Raw genomic sequence first — 21,335 nt, 5'->3', positions numbered from 1 at the left:
ACTTCAAAATAACATTGATTATTTACTTTTCAAACTTACATGTTAAAATTTTAAAACCACTCAGCTGTGATAAATGAACCTGGGTTTAAACGTGTATTTATGATTGGTATTAATGCTAATGAGTTCTCATACGAAGTTGAGGGGAGAAGTAAAGCCCAGCATTTGACATGTTTTGTAAGCACTGTCATTTGGTTTTTGCAAAGGGGATAAACAGTTCACGACATTAATGTAGTCGTTATTTTTCCAGGGTCAGCTGAATAAAACCTAAAATGAAGCTGTGCCTCTGACATTTTTGGGCGTGCACACCTTAGTTAAGTTCTCTATCTTCTGTGTCTTTCTGGTTGGAGTCACTCTTCCCGTTATAGATAGCCCAGGCTTGGTAGTCCAGGTGAACGTATGGCCATTGTCAGCTCATTGCTATGGCAATTCTGCGCTTGGTGCAGGAGGTGCTGGCTTGCTCCTGGGCAAGGGTTTTGATAAATTGACTTGGAAATAGAAGAATAATCCCCTTTTCACAGCTGCTGCATGATTCTGAATAGAGACACAGCACCTGCTTTTCCCCCCTAATTTATTTGTAGACATTAGGCTTCAGTGAATTATTGGAGGGGAGAGCTCCTAGTTCTCCACTCTATCACAGGCAAAACAAATTTGGGTTTCAAATAAATATTGGGGCAAGTTGTTTGTGAAAGTTCTAGAAAGTAAACCAGGAACTGATTTTTCTATCCTTTTGCTTCAAAATTAAATGTCACAAATAGTTGAATAACTAGTAATGGATATAACTTCACTGGGAGATTTTTAGTTATTATTTTTTTAATGTTAATATTATTTTAATCAAGAACCTAGCTCTTTGAAACGGGATTTTTTTTTTGAGACAACGGAATAGAGCAAAGTGAAGGATTACTCCTTTAGGATAACCTCTGTGAATAAAATTCAGGTTATAGGAATTTGAATTTCATTGGAAGTTTGGCACTAGACTGAAGACTGGTCTAAGCCAAAATATTCTATTTATTGTTCAGAAGCCCTGAACTTTATTGGGATTTTTTAAAAAAGGTGATCAGGGAGATTAATAGAAGGGTATTATATAAAAATCTTGTGAAATACCTGAGAAATGGTAGTTATATATGCCTGTAGTAGCTGACTATTAACATTTGGTTAAATGCCATTTTAAAAATGGGAGATATCATGATTTTTTACTTTTACAGCATCAAATTCTCATAAAGGTAGATAATTCAAGCTTTCAAAAGGAAGATACTCTCTTAATGCAGAGAAAAATTAGAGTTAGTGTTATTCTAACAAGATTTTAGGAAAATATTTTTCTACTCAAAATGAATTTGAATGTTTACTCTAAATCCTTAATTTTTTTTTTTAATAGCTCGGTATTTTCTTTAAACATGGAAATCCAATGTAATTTTTTTTCAAGGAATATGAAAGATTTTCCTATGTAGTAAAATTTAGTTTCTATTCTGAAAATACTCTTATATTTAGAGAGCTGATTTTTTGGATTTATTTTTATTTTTTATTTTTTTAAAAACTTCATTTCAACTTCAAAAAACAAAACAACAGACAAAAAGCAGCTTAACAAATTATGGAAGCATTACATAAAAAAAAATACTGTCCAGGCACATTTATCTTATTAAATATTAAAAACAAATTTGTTTTTTGTTAGTTTGTTTTTAAAGATTTATTTTCCCCACTCCCTCTTGTTTGCTTTTGCTATGTCTATTTGTTGTGTGCTGGTTGTTTTTTTTTTTTAAGGAGGCACTGGGTGCCAAATCCAGGACCCTAATCCTTGAGCCACCTCTCCTCCTCGCTTTGGTGTGTCTCTTACTGTACAATCTTGTTGCATCAGCTCACTGTGCCAGCCCATGGTGGCAGCTTGCCGTCTTGCTTGTCTTCTTTATGAGGCACCGGGAACCAAACCCGGGACCTCCTATGTGGTAAGTGGGAGCTCAGTTGCTTGAGCCATATCCGCTTCCTTCAATTGTTTTTATTTATTTTTTATTTTTTAAAGATTTATTTATTTTGTATTTCTTTCTTTCTCCTCCCTGCCCCCCCAGCTGTCTGCTGTCTGTGTCCATTCGCTGTGTGTTCTTTTGTGTCTGCTTATATTCTTGTCAGTGGCATAGGAATCTGTGTCTCTCTTTGTTGCATCATGTTGCTGTGTCAGCTCTCTGTGTGTGCGGCACCATTTCTGGGCAGGCTGCACTTTCTTTCGTGCTGGGCAGCTCTCCTTATGGCGCGCATTCCTTGCGCGTGGGGCTCCCCTATGCGGGGACACCCCTGCGTGCGTGGCAGGGCACTCCTTGTGCGCATCAGCACTGTGCACGGGCCAGCTCCACACGGGTCAAGGAGGCCCTGGGTTTGAACCGCAGACCTCCCATGTGGTAGGTGGATGCTTTATCAGTTGAGCCAAGTCCGCTTCCCAATTGTTTTTAATGACAAACACATTTATAATTTTTTTCTGATAATCTTTAAATATATAAAATCAGAAATGCTGGTTTTATTTTTCTTTCTTTGTATTACCAGAAATAATCAGTGTTTCCTTCTTATATCATTCTCCATGTTCACAAACTATGGGTATCTTTTGCTTTTTCTTTCTGAAGTTATAAAAGGAAGAAAAGGAGAATTTGAATGCTTTTCATGAATCTGTACTATAGTAATTTACATTTCTGTCCCGGGTGTGATCCCTAACCTTCAACTAAGTTGAATTGATTATCTGGGTACACGACCCACCTCAAGACCCACCTATACTGTCTTCTAAAACTTCGTAGGTTTGCTTTTGGTGTGCATTTCTTTTTTTATTTTTTAATATTGTCTTTTTTTAAAAAGATAAATTGATCACACAAAACGTTATGTTAGAAAACTTAAGAGGTTCCCATATACCCCACTCCCCAGTATGTATCTCTTTAACTTGCTTGGAATGAACTCTTTCTACAGTGAGAGGTGGGGATTCAGTCTGGTCTGTTCTGGGTGGATATCCAGTTGGCCCTCCACCATTGATTAAAAGAGCCACCCTTGTTGCTTGATCTCCAGGACTGCCGCTGCCCCCCTCGAGATGTGCAGTAGGTGTCACCTGGACTTCTAGCTCTGCTCTGGTCTTCTGTTTCTCTTTATGCTTTGTCGGCTACACTAGCATTAGAATAAGTCTTGATCTAGGGGAGATGAGTCCTTTAATCTCCTCAAGAGTGAGGTGACTGTCGGCCCCTTTGTACTTCCATCAGCCTGTCAACTGGTACTTTCCATTTTAGTATCAGTCTGTCAGGTTAAAAAATCCTAAACTTGTTGGAATTTGGATGTGGGTTATCTTGCATCCATCTATTTGAAGAGACTTAACTTCTTTATTAATTTCATTAATTGTTCTCTTGTCTATGGTATTTATTTTCTTCTGCTTTTAAAAGTTCATCTTGCTCTTATTTTTCTAAATTCTCCAGGTAAGCTTCACTGGCTAATTTTCAACCTTTGTTATTTTCTAATATAAAAATTCGAGGCCAAAAGTTCCCTCTTTAACTACTTCTTTTGCTGCTTCCCATAATTTTTAATATGTGTTGTTTATTGTTTTTATTCATTTCAAAAATTTTAAGTTTCCAATAGGATTTCTTCTGTGACTGTGGATTATATAAAGTGTATTTCTTCGTTCTCATGCCTATGGTTTGTTTTGTTAATTATCATTTTTTTATAAATTTCCTGTGTCATGACTTTGTGGTTGGACATCATAATCCATATTATTTTGGTAACTATTCAAAATATGAAATATGTTAAAGGTTGCTTTATGAACCAGTGGATGTTTTGTTTTTATAAATGTTCCTTTTGTGAATTTTTCACTTGTTGGATGCAAAGTCCATAAAGTAAATGCAGGTCTACTTTAACTGTGTGTTGTTTAAGTCTTCTCTGTTTTTTACTGAACTTTTTTCTCCAGGTCTATCATTTCCTGAGTTAGATGTGTTACTAACTCCCACTAGCATTGTGAATTTATCTATTTCTTATATTTCTGTCAATTATTGCTTCGTATATTTTGAAACTATGTTTTATGGTCATATATAATTTAGCTCTTATATCTTTCTGATAAATTGAACCCTTTATCATTATCAAATGACCCTCTTAGTCTCTAATAATTCTTTTTGCTTTAATGTTTATTTTGTGGGGTTTGAAATGGCTACCACAGCTCTCTTTTTCTGTTTGACTCTTCCTCACTATAATTTTTGTCAATTTACTGTCAGTATTGTTCCTTTCCTTTTAAGATGTGTTTCTTATACAAATATAAAGTATAAATTTTAAATCCAGACTAACAGCTCTTCTTTTTACTCGGTACATTTTGAGGGCAAGCATGCAAAAGTTTGGCTCTCAGAACTGGCCGCCTCCGAGGTCTGAGGCACGAAATACGCCTCCCTTGGTTGGCCCCTCGGGACGAGGTATGCACCTACGCCTCCCCGCAGGGGAAACTCACGCAAGCCCCCTCACACCACCTCCGTCCGGGCCAATCTCAGGGCCTCCTACCTCGTAAAGACACGCCTGCTCTCTTCCGCCTATCAGCGAGCTATCCAGCTCAGCCCTCAAATTTAAGCTCTCCCTAGTAACTACTGACCAGCCTAGTAGACGAGTTCTGCTTCTATGCCCTTGTAAGGTAACAACAGCTAATCTAGCCTATCAGAACCCAATCACCCTCCACCCATCCCCTCTCTTCATGCTCTATAAAACTGCTTGTACTTCCTCAATAAAGTAGACCTGCGCCATCCGCCTCGTCCCTGCAGTTGTCCTGCGAGCCACTGCGCGTCCTCTCACGCCTGCGCCTCCCCACCCCAAGCCCCCTGTCTAGAGAAGCGGGGGCTCCTCACCTCACATTTGATCCATTTACATATACGGTTATTATTTATGTAATTGGATTTATGTCCATCCTCCTTAGTTGTCTCCCTGCAACCCCACCCCACCCCACCAACAGTGTGTTTTTTTCCTCATTTATGTCTTTCTGTCAGCTAGTTTGGAAGTTTTGTTTACATATTTTTTGAATAGTTATTGAACTTTTACCATGCATATTTAACATAACAAAGTTATATAATATGTTTATCTTTTAATAATATAAGCAACTTAAAACACTTTAACTCCCTTTAACTTCCTCCACCTTTAATTTTATTGTTTTGTAATTTGATTCTTTTCTTGAGTTTTTATATACCACAAGGTATTGCTTTACTTTTTTGTTTTGCTTTGTTTTTTGGATTTTCCTACATTATTTACCACTTCCTTTGCTCTTTATTCCTTCTTGTTTCTTTATACTTCATGTACGTCCCATTTGGGGTCATTTTCATTCTGTCTGGAAGGCATTTTTAGAATTTCCCTATTTAGGAATTTTGCCCTTGTTCTTGAAAGAGCTTTTTCTGTTGGACTAAAAGCCTAGGTTGATAGTTCTTTTTTTCTCTCTCGGGGCAATGAAGATATCCTTGTACTGTCTTCTAGGTTCCATTGTCATTGATGAGAAGTCAGCTGTCATTTAATAAAGGAACTCTGCCAGCAGTTAGGAATTGGGGATGGCCAAAATACTACAGTTAATTTTCTTCCTACTTTTGTATTTTTTTAAAAAACAGATACACCAGGGAATTTCTCTGGTCATCTGTAATTTTGGTTCTCTTCCACAAAGATGCAGGTACACCCAAAGAAAGTTGTAAATAACTGAGGAAAGGAAACTTCTTAAGATTTGGGGGAGCTCCATTCCAACCTGCTAAGACAAATGTAACAGAAGGTTTTTTAAAACATGTTTTGTATTTAAAAGCTACCCATTTAAAAGTTTTTAAAGAATTGTAATTAGCCCATTGATATTATAAATAATATCAATGATCCTAATGATATACCTATCATCTGTTATTTATCTGTCATCTCTTCCTCATCCATCCACATTGACCCATCCTCCTGTCCGTCGACCGACCCCCCTGCCTCCCTCCCTAAGGCTTTGGACCGACTCTGCCTGTTTTTGAATAGAGCATTGACTTAATAAAAGTAGAAGCCTATTAAAACATGCCATCCACATACTCACTCGTAGGTGGGGAAATTTTGCAGAATCCAATTCAGACAGGACAAGATAATGAGGTGGGTATTTTTACAATTAAATCATTAAGGGAAAGTGTGAGTAGAAGCAGGGTGAAAAGTCACTTTGCCTCATCGTTTGCCAAAGAATTGGAAATGCCTACCTTTGTTCTGGCTGTCTCAGTGTCTTAAAGCTGCTGGAGCAGAATTAAGAGATTAAGCCCCGTTAATGCCGGGTAATTTGTGTCAAAGCCGGGCTCTGTTGACTGAGTCAGAAGTGCCACTAATTCTGCGAGTACAATTAAAAGATGTTTATAAGCCAGGGAGAGTAATAGAGTTCGTTTTAATCACTTCTTTCTAAAACCAGCTGAAAAGAGATGCTGTTACCCTTTTACAGCCCCTAGCTTGTTCACTTACCATGCATCATATCACTTGGCATGTACTTCTAAAAGCTTTAGATGGGGCATCTTGCTTTTCCCTGTTCATAAATGTTAGAGACCTGTATACTCTGTTTAGCCCTACAGGAAAAAAAAAACATTGCTGTAAAATGTTTGCCATGATGGGTGCTTACCGTTTCAAAGAATCAATTAAATCATCTTGGAGTTAAATATATATTTTCTGGTGTATTGAAGAACAAAATATTAAAGTGGTTATGCCTATTAAAATCATTTTGGTTGCATGCTAAAAAGAGAACCTAAAGATCTTCCCTCTTTCCATTCCTTTCCATCATTAGTGAGAACTAGCTTTATGAAAGCCAGGTGATAGAGAGTTAGAGCTCCTGAAACCACTTTCTTTCATTTTAGTAGGCTGCTTTTAATTCTAACTCTTGCTCTTTCACAAACTTTGCCATTTTCTATTTCAAAAGTACTTTGTAAGATAAGTACAGAATGTGCTCTGTGGAAAATAATTCCTTATTTTATGATAATAAAATGAAATCTGAGGAAGTGAAAACTGCCTGGCTGCATTCCTGAGCAAACCATTTTAAAAATTTTCTATTGGTATAGATTCCTATGATTACCATGGATTGTCAGTGACGAGTACTTATGTGTCATTGTTTGTGAATCTTAAAAAATAGGACTTTTTCCTTGCATTTTTACTGGGTTAAGACTAGGGACATTCATATGCCCTGAGTACAAAGATTGTATCAGAGGAGATTGGAAAAGATAACATCTGTGGTGGGTGGCTTATATGCTTTTACCACTTTAAAAATCTCAAAGGCCAGGGTCATTTTGTGTAAGTTTTAGAAACACAGGAAATCATTAATCGAGATCTTTGGTAATGAAGGAGGACATTTTGTTGTTCTGAAGCCATGCATCTTTGAACATTAAAAAAAAAATGGAAATTTTTGTCTAATAATTACACAGCCATATGTTTCAACCAAGTAAAATATTTAGCTGTTGTTACGAAGGGCTAGAACAGAAAGCTACTACTAGTTAATGCTTTGAAGTAGTTATCAGACAAAGAATATTCTGTGTAGCTCAACGAAAAGACAAAAAGACATTAGAATTGGGGAAAAAGGGGAGCCAGAGGAAGAATGGCTGAATAAACTCCAAATGATCTACTTATTCAGGTGGATTTCTGTCTCCCAAACTAAGGGGAGGGGCAGGTCCCCTGAGCCTTTATACCAAAATTTACCTATCCTCAAAGGCTTGTTTTTGTTGATCCTTGGATAGGCTTAAAGATTGTTTGAAAAATAGTGTGTGGGTGTTCTATCTTCTGAGACTTTTTCCACCTAAAATGGCTTTCTCATCTGAGGAAGCTCCTCACAGCTGAAAGACAATTTGGCAGGGTATAAAACACTTGGATTGCAACATTTCTTATTACTTGGTGGGGAAGCTTTTTCCTTTCTGCCCTGTTACAAAGTGATCAATTTTTTTATTAATCTTACAAATAAATATGGTTCCTTTTACTTTTTCAACAATGTCTTTTATCATTTTAATTTCAACTCCCCTCCATTCTTGGAGAGTATCACAAATCGATGCTTGTGATTCAGATTTCATGCAGCTTCATTCCTGTTCTTTACTACCTCAGTATGTGGTTTACTTCTGTTATTATTTATTCTGCTATTGAATTTTTAATATCCTTGTGGTCCTTCCTTATCTTTCCCATTTCTCTGTTTGTCTCATTCTGTTTTCTTTCTAATCAAGCTGATTCCCTCATTTTGGCTCTCTGTTCCTGTTTTTGTTTTTTTTTAAGCAAGGCCAGATCTTCTTACACTGAAAAACAGCTTAAATATTGAGGGGCACGGGGGCATGCTCACTTATTATTCGGCTAGTGTAGTAGTTCCTTTAACAGTTTCTCTTACTTTATTTTTCAATCCCTATATGCGTTGGATATAATTTATATCCAGCTCTAGCCATGGTCTTATTTTATTCTGTACGCATTTCTTGTGCATCTCATCTGTACCTATTTAATAAAATCTATATTCAGGTGATTCACAGCCTTTCAGCTCCTCTTTAGGTCCACATCATTTGTTGTCCTTAGGACATTTATCTCTAGATGTCACATCGAGCTAAGTATGACAAAGCACTACTTATCTGCCTGTTTGCTAAATTCACTGCTTTGGGGAAAATATATTGATTTCTTATTAACCTTTGTGTATTCCCTTTGTCAGGTGTAAAAGCTTCCTGCTTCTGCTTTTGTAGCATTTCACACAGTTATTCTTCCTTTGTATTTATAACCTCTAAACTTTACTTTAGGAAAGTTCTTACGTACCTGTTATGATTATTATTATTATTTTTGCCATCCCTCACCATGAAGAAATCGAGAAATTCTTTCCTTCTCTGTTCTTTTCCTGCCCTTTTCCATCTGTATGCTGCAGGAATACTTTTTTCTTCTGCTCTTCATGATACATTTCTTCAAGTCTAAACTCCAAGTTAACTTAATTCACGAATATTCTCCCAGGAAGCAGAACTTAACATACGTTTATTTTAAATGAATTTGTGCTATAGGGTGCCACATGGTATCCATATTTTTGTATGTGTCTACATAGGGATGTGTTTTGTTTGGCTGTTTGCTTTGGCCTGCAGACTGTGTTAACCAGACAAGCCGTACCTTCGTTGTTATTCAAGCAGCTTAGTACTTAATATCTTATGCTTAGTCTGTGTCCTGCATTTATGGTACCTGCCTATCCTCTGTAAGACATCTGAGACCCTTTTTTGGAAAAGAGTATTTAAAGAGAAGGAAACGTATTCTTTGTTTAATGAGTGAACGCTACAAACTTGTAGGAAAAAAAAACAATGAAAGTTATAACCAAATTTAAATAATGATTATTAGTGGGTGGTATGATTATAGGTGATTTTCATTGACCTTTTACCTGTAATTTCCAAATTTTCCTTACTAAATATCATTTTTAGTACAAAGCTGACCAATCAGCGCTAATTTAAAAAGCTGTGGTTTTGTGTATGCATCCCATAGTCTATCCAGCCGTTTTTTAGATCTTCCTCTGTGTCAAGGTCTGTGTTTGATACTTAGGCAAGGTATGAACTTGTAGTCCTGCTTGAAGAAACAGTGTGAAACAGACTGTACTGTGTGTGCTCACCAGTAATAAAGGACAGAGGCAAACGGGTAGAATATTCCTAAGTGGTATAAAGGAGAGGTCATTTTCCATCAGAAGAGATGCATTGAGGACAAAATGCTAATGACATTTTGTAATGCTTTGTTAGTCCTCTAAGACTAGAGAACGTTAACTCTTATCAGTTATCCCATATATCCAAACTTTCTGTTAACCTGTCTCTTCTGTTATAGACATTCTGTGTTGTATATATATTTTCTTTACTTTGGGGCTTATTGCACTTTGAAGTTGTCCAGCAGGTTTTTTATTTATTTTTGAATTTTTTTGAAGGACTTATTTCTTCCGCCTCCCCCCCCCCATTGTTTGTGCCTGCTGTTTTCTCTCTGTGTCTGTTTGTTGTGTGCTCTCTGTGTCTGCTCATCTTCTTTTTTGGGAGGCACCAGGAACCAAACCTGGAACCTCCCATGTAAAAGGGAGGCACTCCATCACTTGAACTACCTCCACTCCCTGCTTGTTGTGTCTCTCATTGTGTTTCCTCATTGTGTCTCCTTACTGCATCATCTCATTGCGTCAGCTCACCGTGCCAGCCCGTCTTCTTTAGGAGGACCAGAAACTGAACCCAGGACTTCCTATGCAGTAGGCAGGCACCCAACTGCTTGAGCCTTACCCACTTCCCTGTCCAGTAGTTTTTATGACAGTCTTAAACCTTATTGTCGTGGAAAATTAAAAACTCTATTCTCAGTTGCTAACCTCCCAGTAACTGTGGATACAAGAATGCAAACTTGCAGGTCCTGGCCCGGACAGCCAAATGGAAACAACGTCAGTGAGGGATACTGTTTCTTTAGACAGGTTCTCTTCCCTTTTATTAAAATTCTTTCCTTAGGGAACGTACAGCAATAATTTACGAAAGGAAATTAGGACATCATAATTCGTCTTGTCCAAGAAGCATTGTTATTAAAAGGCAGCTTCATGTGCTTCTAAGAAGCTAATTAGCTGCTGCCGGGCTTATTGTGCTGGGTGGCTGCTGTGATTCATGGGTATTTACCCATCACAACAGGATTTTCTAATGCTATTTGGTTTTGACATTATTTATACTTCTTACTCAAGCCTTTAAAAGGCTTCCAGCAGTTTTTGAAAGCCAACTTTTGCAAGCATTTAGGTGGTGAATCAGCCTGGCAGCAGAGCAGTGTGTGTGTGAATTGGGTCGTACCGCGGTGTCTGATGTGCAGATTTCTGGAGAAAAACTCCCCAAGCTAAGCATGATAATGAGTTTCATTGAAGTTGGCCTTATATTTTGTAAGAAATTGAAACTTTTAACAATGTTCAGAAGCAGTGCCATCATGGATTTTTGTGGCTGGGTTACTCAGCTGGCTGTGGGAACTTGTACTACTGCATTCCTCGTGTTAATTTCAACTCATGATTTGGTGTGGACTGTGAAGGATTTGTCTTTCCTTTATCAAACATTTATTGCATTTGGTTAATTATTGGAATGGGGAAGAATTAAAACTTTTCATTAAACTCTCCTAAAGTATAAATACCATTAATTACGTTTATTTATGAAGCCCCTATGTCTTAATTTTGGAGCCTGTCCCACCTTCATCTTTGGTTTATGTTACCAGGGTAAAAAAAGTGAGCCTTGCTATATTGTTTCTTTTTAATAGACCCTATGTTGAATAACAGGGATGGTGCTTGCGTATTTGAATGTTCCTGTGATTTGTTTAAACCTAGGGCTGAATTGTACAAATGCACGATTGTGATTTAAAATAGACTCCAAAGTTAGATATTATTGCTAAATTGCCCTTCATTGAAACAGTGAGCCGTCTAGGGACAGAAGTCCATCTCTTTATCCAAAGTGGACAGGAACCTTGGGGATCAATCCCTGTAATGTCCTGATCGTTTAAATAGAGGGCGTCAGGTATCGGAATCCATGAGTCGTGGGTAGTTTTTTTTGATAGCAAGGCGAGTCAGTACGGTCTCCTCTTAACAGGCACATTGGATGGGTATGATAAAGTGAAGAGGGCCTTCTCCTCTGCCCGGTTCTCCACGTTCTTTATAGTTCTCCGGTTTCTCAGGCAGTTTTATGGATTCAAACTTTTCCTAGCTCAGAATTACACAATCACACTGACGTCTCGCTTTCCCTTCTATTTGGCCCAAGCTCCTTACCGACCCCTGGTGGCAGTAGGTCACACGCAGGTAGTCGGGGCATTCCTGCTTCCAGAAGTTGGTGAGGGAGAGCTAAGAAGAGAGCTAAAAATGAAACCTGAGACGTTTGGAGGGATCGCATCCCTTTCCAGCGGCGCGGCACCGGCCTCGTGTGGTGCGTCACGTGCTCCGATGACACTGGAGCAGCGGTTAGCGCACGCTAGGCCCCTACGTCGGGTGCCAGCGTTGGCGCTAACTTGCTACATGACTCTCTAAGTTTTGTTTACCTGTCATAAGGGGGCAATGCATGAGATGTCTTCCACCTACCTGTCGATAGCGTGATCTTACATCATAATACAGAATTATAACACAAAAGGAATTTAGAAATAACAGAATGTTCAAGGGTGAATTAGGAGCTTGCCACACCCTTAAATATTGGAAGTTTTCAGGACTCAGTTCTGTGCACTCTTGTCTCTTCTCATGTGCTGTTTCTGGACTGTCTCATTCACTCCCATCATTTCAGTTATAAACCAAATGGTGGATCGAACAAATCTGCGTCATCTGCAAAGAACCATCTTGAACTCCAGTTAATAGTATAACTCCCAAACCGGACCTGGTCCGTTCTCAGTGTGGACCTCTCTTTCAGGAAATGTAGTTCAGCAGCTCAAAGCAGTTGAACAGCAGTATCCCCCGTGTGCCTTGCAGAAAGCCCTGGCATCTGGGTTGTGACGCTGTGGTGTTTCTCAGCGTCTGTGTAGTTCTTCCTCTTCGCTCGCCACCCCTGACTCACCAAGGCTCGGGCGCTCTGTGGAGCCTCCTGCTTCCCCCCGTACTGACCCCGAGACTCGCTCACACTTCTGTCCAGTCTTTTTTCATCTGAATTTCTCCCCACCTTTGGCCCATCTCTTGTTCTCCTCCCTGTTTCCAGCATAAGAGGTCAATAACTTGCTCCAGAATCTCCCGTGAGGATGAGGGAGAGAGGAGAGGCCAATCTAGCAAAAGACGTTTACGGGTGAGGGTGAAAAGGGAGTCTGGGGAACGTACATGTAAGTAATCTACCCTCCCAGCACGTTCTATGCAGCAGTCTATTACTTAATTATTTCACAGAGCCCCTCTGACTTTACATGTCAAAACTTGACCGTATTATTTTCCACCCAGACTTGCTTCTCCTTCAGTTTTCTTATCAGTCTTGCTTCTGGTGACTTACTCAGACCTCTGGAAACCATCTGATCCCCTTCCTCTCCTCATGCCTCACATCCCACCCGAATTCTTGTGAACCTAAGTACTAAGTACACTATCCTTTTTTTTTTAAAATGAGGTACTAGGGATTGAACCCAGGACCTTGTGCGTGGGAAGCAGGCACTCAACCACTGGAGCGACATCTGCTCCCTAGATACGTAATTCTTGAATCTTCCATTTCTCGCCACCACTACTGCTGGGCTCTCTTCCCATCAGTTTTCTTTATTCCAACCAGAATGGTCCTTAAAACCGGGAAACGGATCTTGGCTTTTTCCTCTCGTGCGCCGCTGAGGTGTCTGGGAGGTCCCCGCTCTCTTGCTGGAAGTGGTCTCCCTTCCTCGATAGGATGTCTTCTTTCCCCGCCTTAGCCCTGGCTCACCTGGCCCCGTCGCCGCACCCCTCGCTGGCGCGCGCTTACGTGTTCGCCCGGTGTGGGCTGGAATCCTTGCTCCTCCGAGGGCCGCTCCCGCTGCAGAGCGGAGCAGTCCCTGTGCTCCAGTTATACACTTGCCCTTCGGTGGGAGGCGCGTCGCACTTGCAAGGTAAGGAGCGGCTCGGACACCGCTGCCCCGCAGCCCGCGTCTCAGGCAGGGCGTCTGTGCTCAGAGCAGCATTCGGCACCCGAGCTGCCGAGGGCCCCGCTTCCACGCCTTCAGCTCTGCCTCGCGCACCCCGTTGCGCACGCGCTCTGCCTCGCCCGCCCCGTTGCGCACGCGCTCTGCCTCGCCCGCCCCGTTGCGCACGCGCTCTGCCTCGCCCGCCCCGTTGCCCACGCGCTCTGCCTCACGCTCTTGATCCCTGAAACGCCGTGTCCTGCTTTTCAGGCCGCTGCTGGTGTCTGCGGAGTCCCTGCCCGGGCTTTCCTAGCGTCGCCCGTCGCAGGCGGCACTTCCATCGCACGTAGACCCCAGCGCCCAGCTGTCCTTGCCACCCTTCCCACGCCGTCTTGAAGGGACGTTCTTGATTGCCTTCTTCCGTGCACAGGGCTTGTGTGTCCTTTGGAGCAGAAGCTCTGTTTTGGCCATCCTTATGTTCATCTTTATCGTCCCAGCTCTTAACACGGATCAGACTGAGCTGAGCAAGTGAGAAGGCCTGGAAACTGGAGGCCTAGTAGTCGCCGCCGCCCACACGGGCCGTTTCCGTGTGCTAGGCTCAGTTCTCAGTGCTGCATTCCGTTAACTCAGGGAATCTCCTCAGACCTGACAAGAGAGTTACTTTTCTCCTCCCGGTGTCTAGGTGAGGACCTGGAGAGAGGTTTTAAGTGAGATGCGGAAACTCACCCGGCTGCCGCGGCAAGGCTGGACTTCAGCCCTGGCCCGAGCCTCGCTAACGAGACGCGGGTGTCGCGAGGCGCTCTCAGCTGGGCTCTCAGCTGGGCTCTCGCGTCTCCCCGCCCGGCGCTTTCCCTCATTCCTCACGTGTCCAGAGTAAGTTCCTCCTCCACACAGCGGGGATAACGGTGTGCTGCCCTTCTACGGGACTCTCCTGATAATTAAATAAGATGATAACCCCATGTAAAAATTACTTAGTAGGCAGTCGTGACAAGGTCAGGTAGATGTAAGTGCTCACTGGATAGAGTATCTTCTGGGGTTCTTCGCAACTCTGAATCCTGAGGCTCTCCCTTTTTTTGTGTGTGGTGGTTCTTCAGTCTTTTCCAATTGCCCCTACCTGTTACTTTTCACTCTTTGTGTTTATGTTAAGTAATGGAGCTTTCGAAGGCCCTGAGGACATCGCTACATCTGTCAGGTAAAATCTGTGTGCTTTGTGACAAGCAGGTGATACCTCAAACTACATTCCTGATTTCCTCTGTTCAGGTCTGCATGTAGGTAGCTGAATAAAGGAGGGCACCTGAGTTCCTGTTTATAGCTAGACGGGAACAGAGAAAGGAATCCTGTCAGTAAATCACTGTGGTCTGAGTTTTGAAAGTTTATTGAAATGTTTTAATAGTAAGAAAACTAAAATATTACACAACTTGTCAGCATTAGCAGGAAATGTTTCCTCTTTTCAAGTTGAATGAAGGGCACTTTAGAATGGGCAATGCTATTAAGTTTATTAGCAGTCAAATGGAAACTTTCATCTGGTTAGGTGATAATTTAATTATAGAGACTTTATTAACTCAGGTCTTTTTAAAAAATGAAACATAAAATCACAGGACAACTTTCATCTGCGTATATTGATAGACACTGCAGTGGCAAATTGCATTGATGGAAATTACAGAGTGTTTTTTTAAATTTCTCTTCCCCTCTTCCACACCCCCCCCAAGTTGTCTGCTCTCTGTGTCTATTCGATGCGTGTTCTTCTGTGACCACTTCTATCCTTATCAGCTGCACCAGGAATCTGTGTTTCTTTTTGTCGTGTCATCTTGCTGTGTCAGCTCTCTGTGTGTACAGTGCCATTCCTGGGTAGGCTGCACTTTCTTTCACACTGGGCGGCTCTCCTTTCGGGGTACACTCCTTGCTAAAGGGGCTCCCCTACGTGGGGACACCCCTGCGTGGCAGGGCACTCCTTGCGTGCATCAGCACTGTGCATGGGCCAGCTCCACACGGGTCAAGGAGGCCCGGGGTTTGAACCGCGGACCTCCCATGTGGTAGACGGATGCCCTAACCACTGGGCCAAGTCCACTTCCCAATTACAGAGTGTTTTTAGTTCTGAGACTTACTGCTGTCATTTGTGTGCAAATTTAATAACAACTTACCAGTAGTTATGCAACAATACATTGAATACTCCAGAAGAAAATACTTATTACTTTAAGTAAATCTTGTCTCTCTATCCATTTATTTATTTGCCTTGTTCAAAGCCAATAAAATATAGCAACAAAGAATATATTTAAAAATAGAGGAAATTGCAAACTCTTACAACATCAGGAAGGGGTTTAAATCAAAAAGAAATACCACGAAATCCAAAACACTTGATAAAGTGGAGCTTTCTGGCTGCCTACATAAAGAAGGAAATAACAGACATTGACATGATTGATAGAGCCGCAAAGAAACGTAAATCAGTTATTGAGAAGCAGAACTAGTGCAGTGCCTGAGAGGAGAGAGAGGTCTCCTTCCGTCTGGGACGTGGTAAATAGCACCTTCAGCAGCCCTGGAACAGAAAGCAAGGCGGCAGGCGTCTTAGCGCCGCCACCTTCAAGACAGACCTTGCCTGGCATCTTGTCAAGGATCAGTTCTTGAAACGCATTCCACGTGGGGCTCTTAGGCGCCCCTTGGATGTTTTGGCTTAATCTGGGCATCAGTTTATAACATCCAGAGATATGAAAGGACTGCGTTATCTTTAAGTAATCCGGTATAATGTTTTTTGTGGAGCTTTTGGTAAATATTACTTAGACATTAATTTTAGGTTAAATAATGAGACATGCTGGACGTTGGAAATACCACCTGGAAGTGTTAGATATGGGCCAGCGAGGGCTTAGATTTTCCTTAAGATATAATTTTGAACTGGTGCAAATTACTTTACCATGGGATTGTAGTTTGAAATATATAGTGAGCGTCACAGTCATCTCTGGAGGATTTTTGAAAGACAGGTGCATCTCTGACCTCTGTAGTTTCCTGTTTAATAAGTGTGGGATGGGGTGCAGTGAGGGCATCTCTATTAAAAAAAAAGCCACAGGCGATTCTGGTGGTCAGTAAAGTTTTTGAGAGCCACTACCATAGATTAATGCTGCAATCATTTTAGAAAAAAATTTAAAACAGATATAACCAAATGCACTTTAATCTTAAAACTATCTATTTTATGACAAAGATCATCTGTTTTCGAGGACTGTAAATTCCCAATCTAAGCTATTTTGCAGTGTGCATGTAGCTAATTGAGTAAGGTGACTTAATGTATGGATTTCGTGTTAGTAAACCAATGAAAAGTTTTGGTTATCTATTATAAATGACGGCTTTGAATAGCTAATATGTGTTCTGGGATAATTTTTAATTCTTACCATTGTCTGATTACATTTCCATATAGGCCAAAATATTTCAGTAATTATATTCTGTCTAGAGAGCATTTTCCTATTTTTAGTTACCAAAAAAATGTCAAAATACATTTATATGCATTTTTTTTCTTTGAGGTTTTGGAGCTGGGGAGTGAATCCGGGGCCTCGTGTGTGGGAAGCCAGTGCTCCAGCACTGAGCTGCACCGGCTCCCCTGAGTTGGTTTTTTCATTTGTTTGCTTGTTGATTTTAGGAGGCACTGGGAACCGAACCTGGGACCTTCCCTGTGGGAAGCAGGTGCTCGACTGTTTGAGCCACATCCGCTCCCACTTACATGCATAATAAACTTGAGACCCTTCGAGGTACTTTCTTCTGTGGGCTTTCAAGTGATAATATGGAAAGTGATACCCAGTGATTGGGAGCTCACGTACTTTTTACCTTATCTGCAATAGCCTTAAATGAGTTATAAACAAACATTTTGGATATGTGTAAGCTTTTGTTCAATATAGACTCCAAGGCCCACAGGTGTGTGCCTGGGTCCCTTAAACAGTCTTGGTATTGAGACAGCAGAAATGGTGCGTGGATGTCTTACACCTCCTCTTCCTTGTCTCTCTCCAGGCATCGCCTCGATGACCGTGCCAGTGTACATCGCCGAGGTCTCCCCACCCAATTTGAGGGGCAGATTAGTCACCGTCAACACCCTCTTCATCACGGGGGGACAGTTCTTTGCAAGTGTTGTCGATGGAGCCTTCAGTTATCTCCAAAAAGATGGATGGAGGTCTGTGAATTATTCTTTTATTTTTTTCAAAAGAACCATGATTTGGAGGGACGAGAGAAGAATTGAGAAATGATCAGAACAATATAACTAGGCATTTTGAGTCATTGTAGTTAACTTATAAATGGGTGGCATTCAGCAAAATTGAAATTGAACAGCAAGCTGATATTTATTTTAACACTAGGCATGGAACCTACCATTAAGAATTTATATTTACAGGACTTTTTAGCATTCAGGTGACATTTCTCACACTGTGCGTAATCTTTTGCAATATTTCTTTAAAAATGAATGCAGTGATAAATATGCATGGAGTTCTTGTATTATATCAGTGATTGACAAGCTGTGTATGAACTGCAGATACAGCTAAGATCCTTTTTTGATTTCAGGAAGCTCCATTTTGATCTAAAAGAAAACCCGTTTTTAAAGGGATAGATTTAGGTATGCAAAGACATGTTATATATGCAAATATAAAATATACAAATGATTATTTGATCATTATTTGGCTTATTTTGAATAAAGAAGAGAAGAAAAATGGTTTTAAAAATGCTTTCAAGTGAATTCAGACTGAATGTTGTAAAAAAGTGGTTAGTCTTACATTAAAGCTTAAAGATACTATGGACTCTGGGGTTTGATATTTCTGTATAGCAGATTCATGTAACTGTTCCAGGAAAAATTTTATTAAAAGACACAACAAGTTACATATAATCACTAGCTGGTTTTCTCGCTACCATTTATTAAAATAAATGTTTATTAAGCGTCTACTCTGTGTGGGGGTTGGGGATAGAATCCTGAACAAGAGAGACTCCAGCCCTTACTTGCGTGGCACTTGCAGTGTTGGAAGTTCATCCTTGGCAGCTAAAGGAAGAGGGTTTGATGTGATGCAGTTAGAGGGAATTACGCTTCCTGCAAGCAGCACAAAAAGACGCGCATAGAGTGAGCCACTAAAGACCTAAACCAGTGAGGTTTTATTAACAGTTAACGTTAGGAAATTCATTGAAGACAGTGAGGGCCTGCTCTGGCCAGGACTGTTCAAGAGCCGACACAGTTATGAAAACAGTAACTCTCTCTGCAGATACTGGCAAACTGCTCTCCATCTTTGAAGGAGGCTCTGCCAAAGTGAGAAATTGCTGGAGAACTGAAGAAGCAGGAAATGCCATCTTTTTCACTCTGTAGATGGAAAGAGGGGGAAGATGATGACTGTTATTGGCATAACCTGGTCTTTTGAGTTTTACTTGGAAACTCAATGGAAATTGATTATTAATCATTCATCCCGCTTGTATTTAAGAAGACTAGGTGGTCTATTTACATTTTGTTAAAAATTTTACTAATGTGGCTATTCAAAAATATATTTGCTTTTTATTAAAAATCTGTTTTAAAATAAAAGCATAGAGCGTACGTGGATCCCTGTCAGTGTCCTGCCACTCATTAGCTATGACCTTGGGCAAGTTATTTCGCTCCTCTGAGCCTCTCAGGTCTGATGGGGGGGCGGGGGGCGGGAAATGGACCAGAAACACTTATCTTGCAAGATTGTTGTGGGAACTAAATTAATTCTTATTTGTGTACCATTTATCCCAGTATTTAGCACATGGCAAATACTCAGTAAATGATCATTCACATTGTTATGTTCTACTTATGAGTAAGTGAAAGATGGCTGCTACCCGTCAGGTAAGGCTAAAGTTGTAGCAAAGGGTGGAGAAAACACATCTCAGGGCCTTTGTTTTCTTTATCAGCAATGATGCACTTGGAATAAGTAGGGCAGAGGCCTAGAGAAAAAAATGTCAAATATTTATAGCTGCCATGGGAAAGAGGAGAAGGAAAAGGAGAGAAAAGAATTTCCAAATAACAGTGGAAGTTGGAGCCATATATTTGCAGTTTAAGCACTTAGCATGCTTGGATGAATTTTTCCAGCAATACTGTAGAACCCAGGAGTGAAGTAAAATAAAATAAGATGGAGAAACTAAGCTGGGCTTTATTCAGACCAAGGTGTTGACAGACCAGATCACTTGGAGCCCTTGTTCTTAGCATGAGTACATTTTTATTATAATTATACACATGTGGAAGTGTGTTTACTTTTAAAAATGAATCTTCTGCGTGTTTTTAATCGTTTCACATTACTTACCATCTTCAGCAGTTTGTGTGCCTCATCTGACTCTTAGGCTAATAGGAGTGCCGTTACAAACAGATGGTGGCATGTTACCTAGCGTTAACTGTAGACTCTGGAATTGTTGTCAGTTATAGCTGCTTCATCATTCTAACAGTGGATAACAGTTGATTGTTTTTGTGGCAAATATATTTCAGAAGTTCTGAGGAGAAGGTCGGTGTGAATGTTTCATATAAAATTTCTGACACTCAGATTTTCATCCACCTTAAAATAAGTTGTCCCAGAGGTGGCATTGGATTGGGAAAAGTGGACATGGTGGCTGATGGGTATGGGGAAAGGCAGGAAGAGATGAGAGGTGGAGGCGTCTTTGGGACATGGAGCTGCCCTTGATGGTGCTTCAGAGGCAATCACCGGACATTGTAAATCCTCACAGGGCCCACTGGATGGAATGGAGGAGAGTATGGGCCATGATGTGGACCATTGACTATGAGGTGCAGAGGTGCCCAAAGATGTACTTACCAAATCCAATGGATGTGTCATGATGATGGGAACGAGTGTTGTTGGGGGGGGAGAGGGGGGGGGTGGGGGAGCGGGGTTGAATGGGACCTCACATATATATTTTTAATGTAATATTATTACAAAGTCAATAAAATTAAAAAAATAAAAAATTAAAAAATTAAAAAAAAAAAAGAAAAATAAGTTGTCCCCTATTTCTCCCAAGAGTTTGAATATTTTAACATTTTGTTTATTTTTCCTTTTCCTTATTGACTTTTATTGCCTCTGAACCTCTACTTCAGGTTGCTCATATTTGATTTTGTATGACATACCCAGTGTCCCAGATTTATTAGCTCACTTTATAGGGATGAATAATTTCACAGTCTATTAGTGAATATCTTTTGATCCTAACCAAAATCTTGATAAATTGACAGAAATACTCTTATTCTTATTTTGCGGACTAAAACCCCGAGGCTCATAGAAATTAAACATTTGCCTAAGGCTATTAGCTATTACATGGCAGAGATTAGAGCCAAGACTTCTGACTCAAAATCTAACCACTTTCTTCATGATTCTGCTTTCAAGAGTGTCTCGTTTAAAAGCTGTAATTAGTGGTAAATTTTACATTAGTGATCAGATAATGAGAGAAGATAAAACGAACAGAAAAACATCTCAGATTTTGATATTGGAAGACTCAGCTTTTGTGCCAAATGGGTCAAAGTTTCTGTTCTCTTCCTGTTTAGATGTTATAGAAATAAATTGTGTTCTGCTGAACAACTGGAAGGTCAGTTTACCTAGAAATAAGAGTTGCCCTTGGAAGCTTGATTGTTACTCTTTTTCTAGCATTCTAGTGTCATAATAAATACATTCTGTACTGAGAAGTATGTCACCTCCCCTCCCAAGAAAAGTGTACTAAGGGTTTTGAAAATATCACTAAAAATTTGATTTTTTAAATAGATTTATTGAGATGAAATCCACACACTGTACAATTCACCCATTCACTGTATACGTAGAGCTGGGCAACCATCACCACGATCAACTTGAGAACAGTTTCATCTCTCCGAAAAGAAACCCACACCCCTTAGCTGTCAGTTCTCAATCTTTCGGTCTTCTTCCCCAGGTCTAGGCAACTAC

The 21,335-nt window shown here is 40.4% G+C and overlaps 1 protein-coding gene across 1 annotated transcript in view; it reads left to right on the top strand.

Annotated features, from left to right (window-relative positions):
- The window catches only part of SLC2A13 (solute carrier family 2 member 13), a 374,114-nt gene that overhangs the window by 59,444 nt on the left and 293,335 nt on the right, over nucleotides 1-21,335 (top strand). The window contains exon 2 of the mRNA XM_058307802.1: nucleotides 17,449-17,608. Coding sequence (XP_058163785.1) covers nucleotides 17,449-17,608 — 160 coding nt within the window. The remainder of the gene's footprint in view (nucleotides 1-17,448; nucleotides 17,609-21,335) is intronic.

Source organism: Dasypus novemcinctus, chromosome 12 (assembly GCF_030445035.2).
Source record: "Dasypus novemcinctus isolate mDasNov1 chromosome 12, mDasNov1.1.hap2, whole genome shotgun sequence".
Lineage (NCBI taxonomy): Eukaryota > Metazoa > Chordata > Mammalia > Cingulata > Dasypodidae > Dasypus > Dasypus novemcinctus.
The sequence above is the reverse complement of the archived record's forward strand: the minus strand, read 5'-3'. Positions and strand labels throughout refer to the sequence as shown.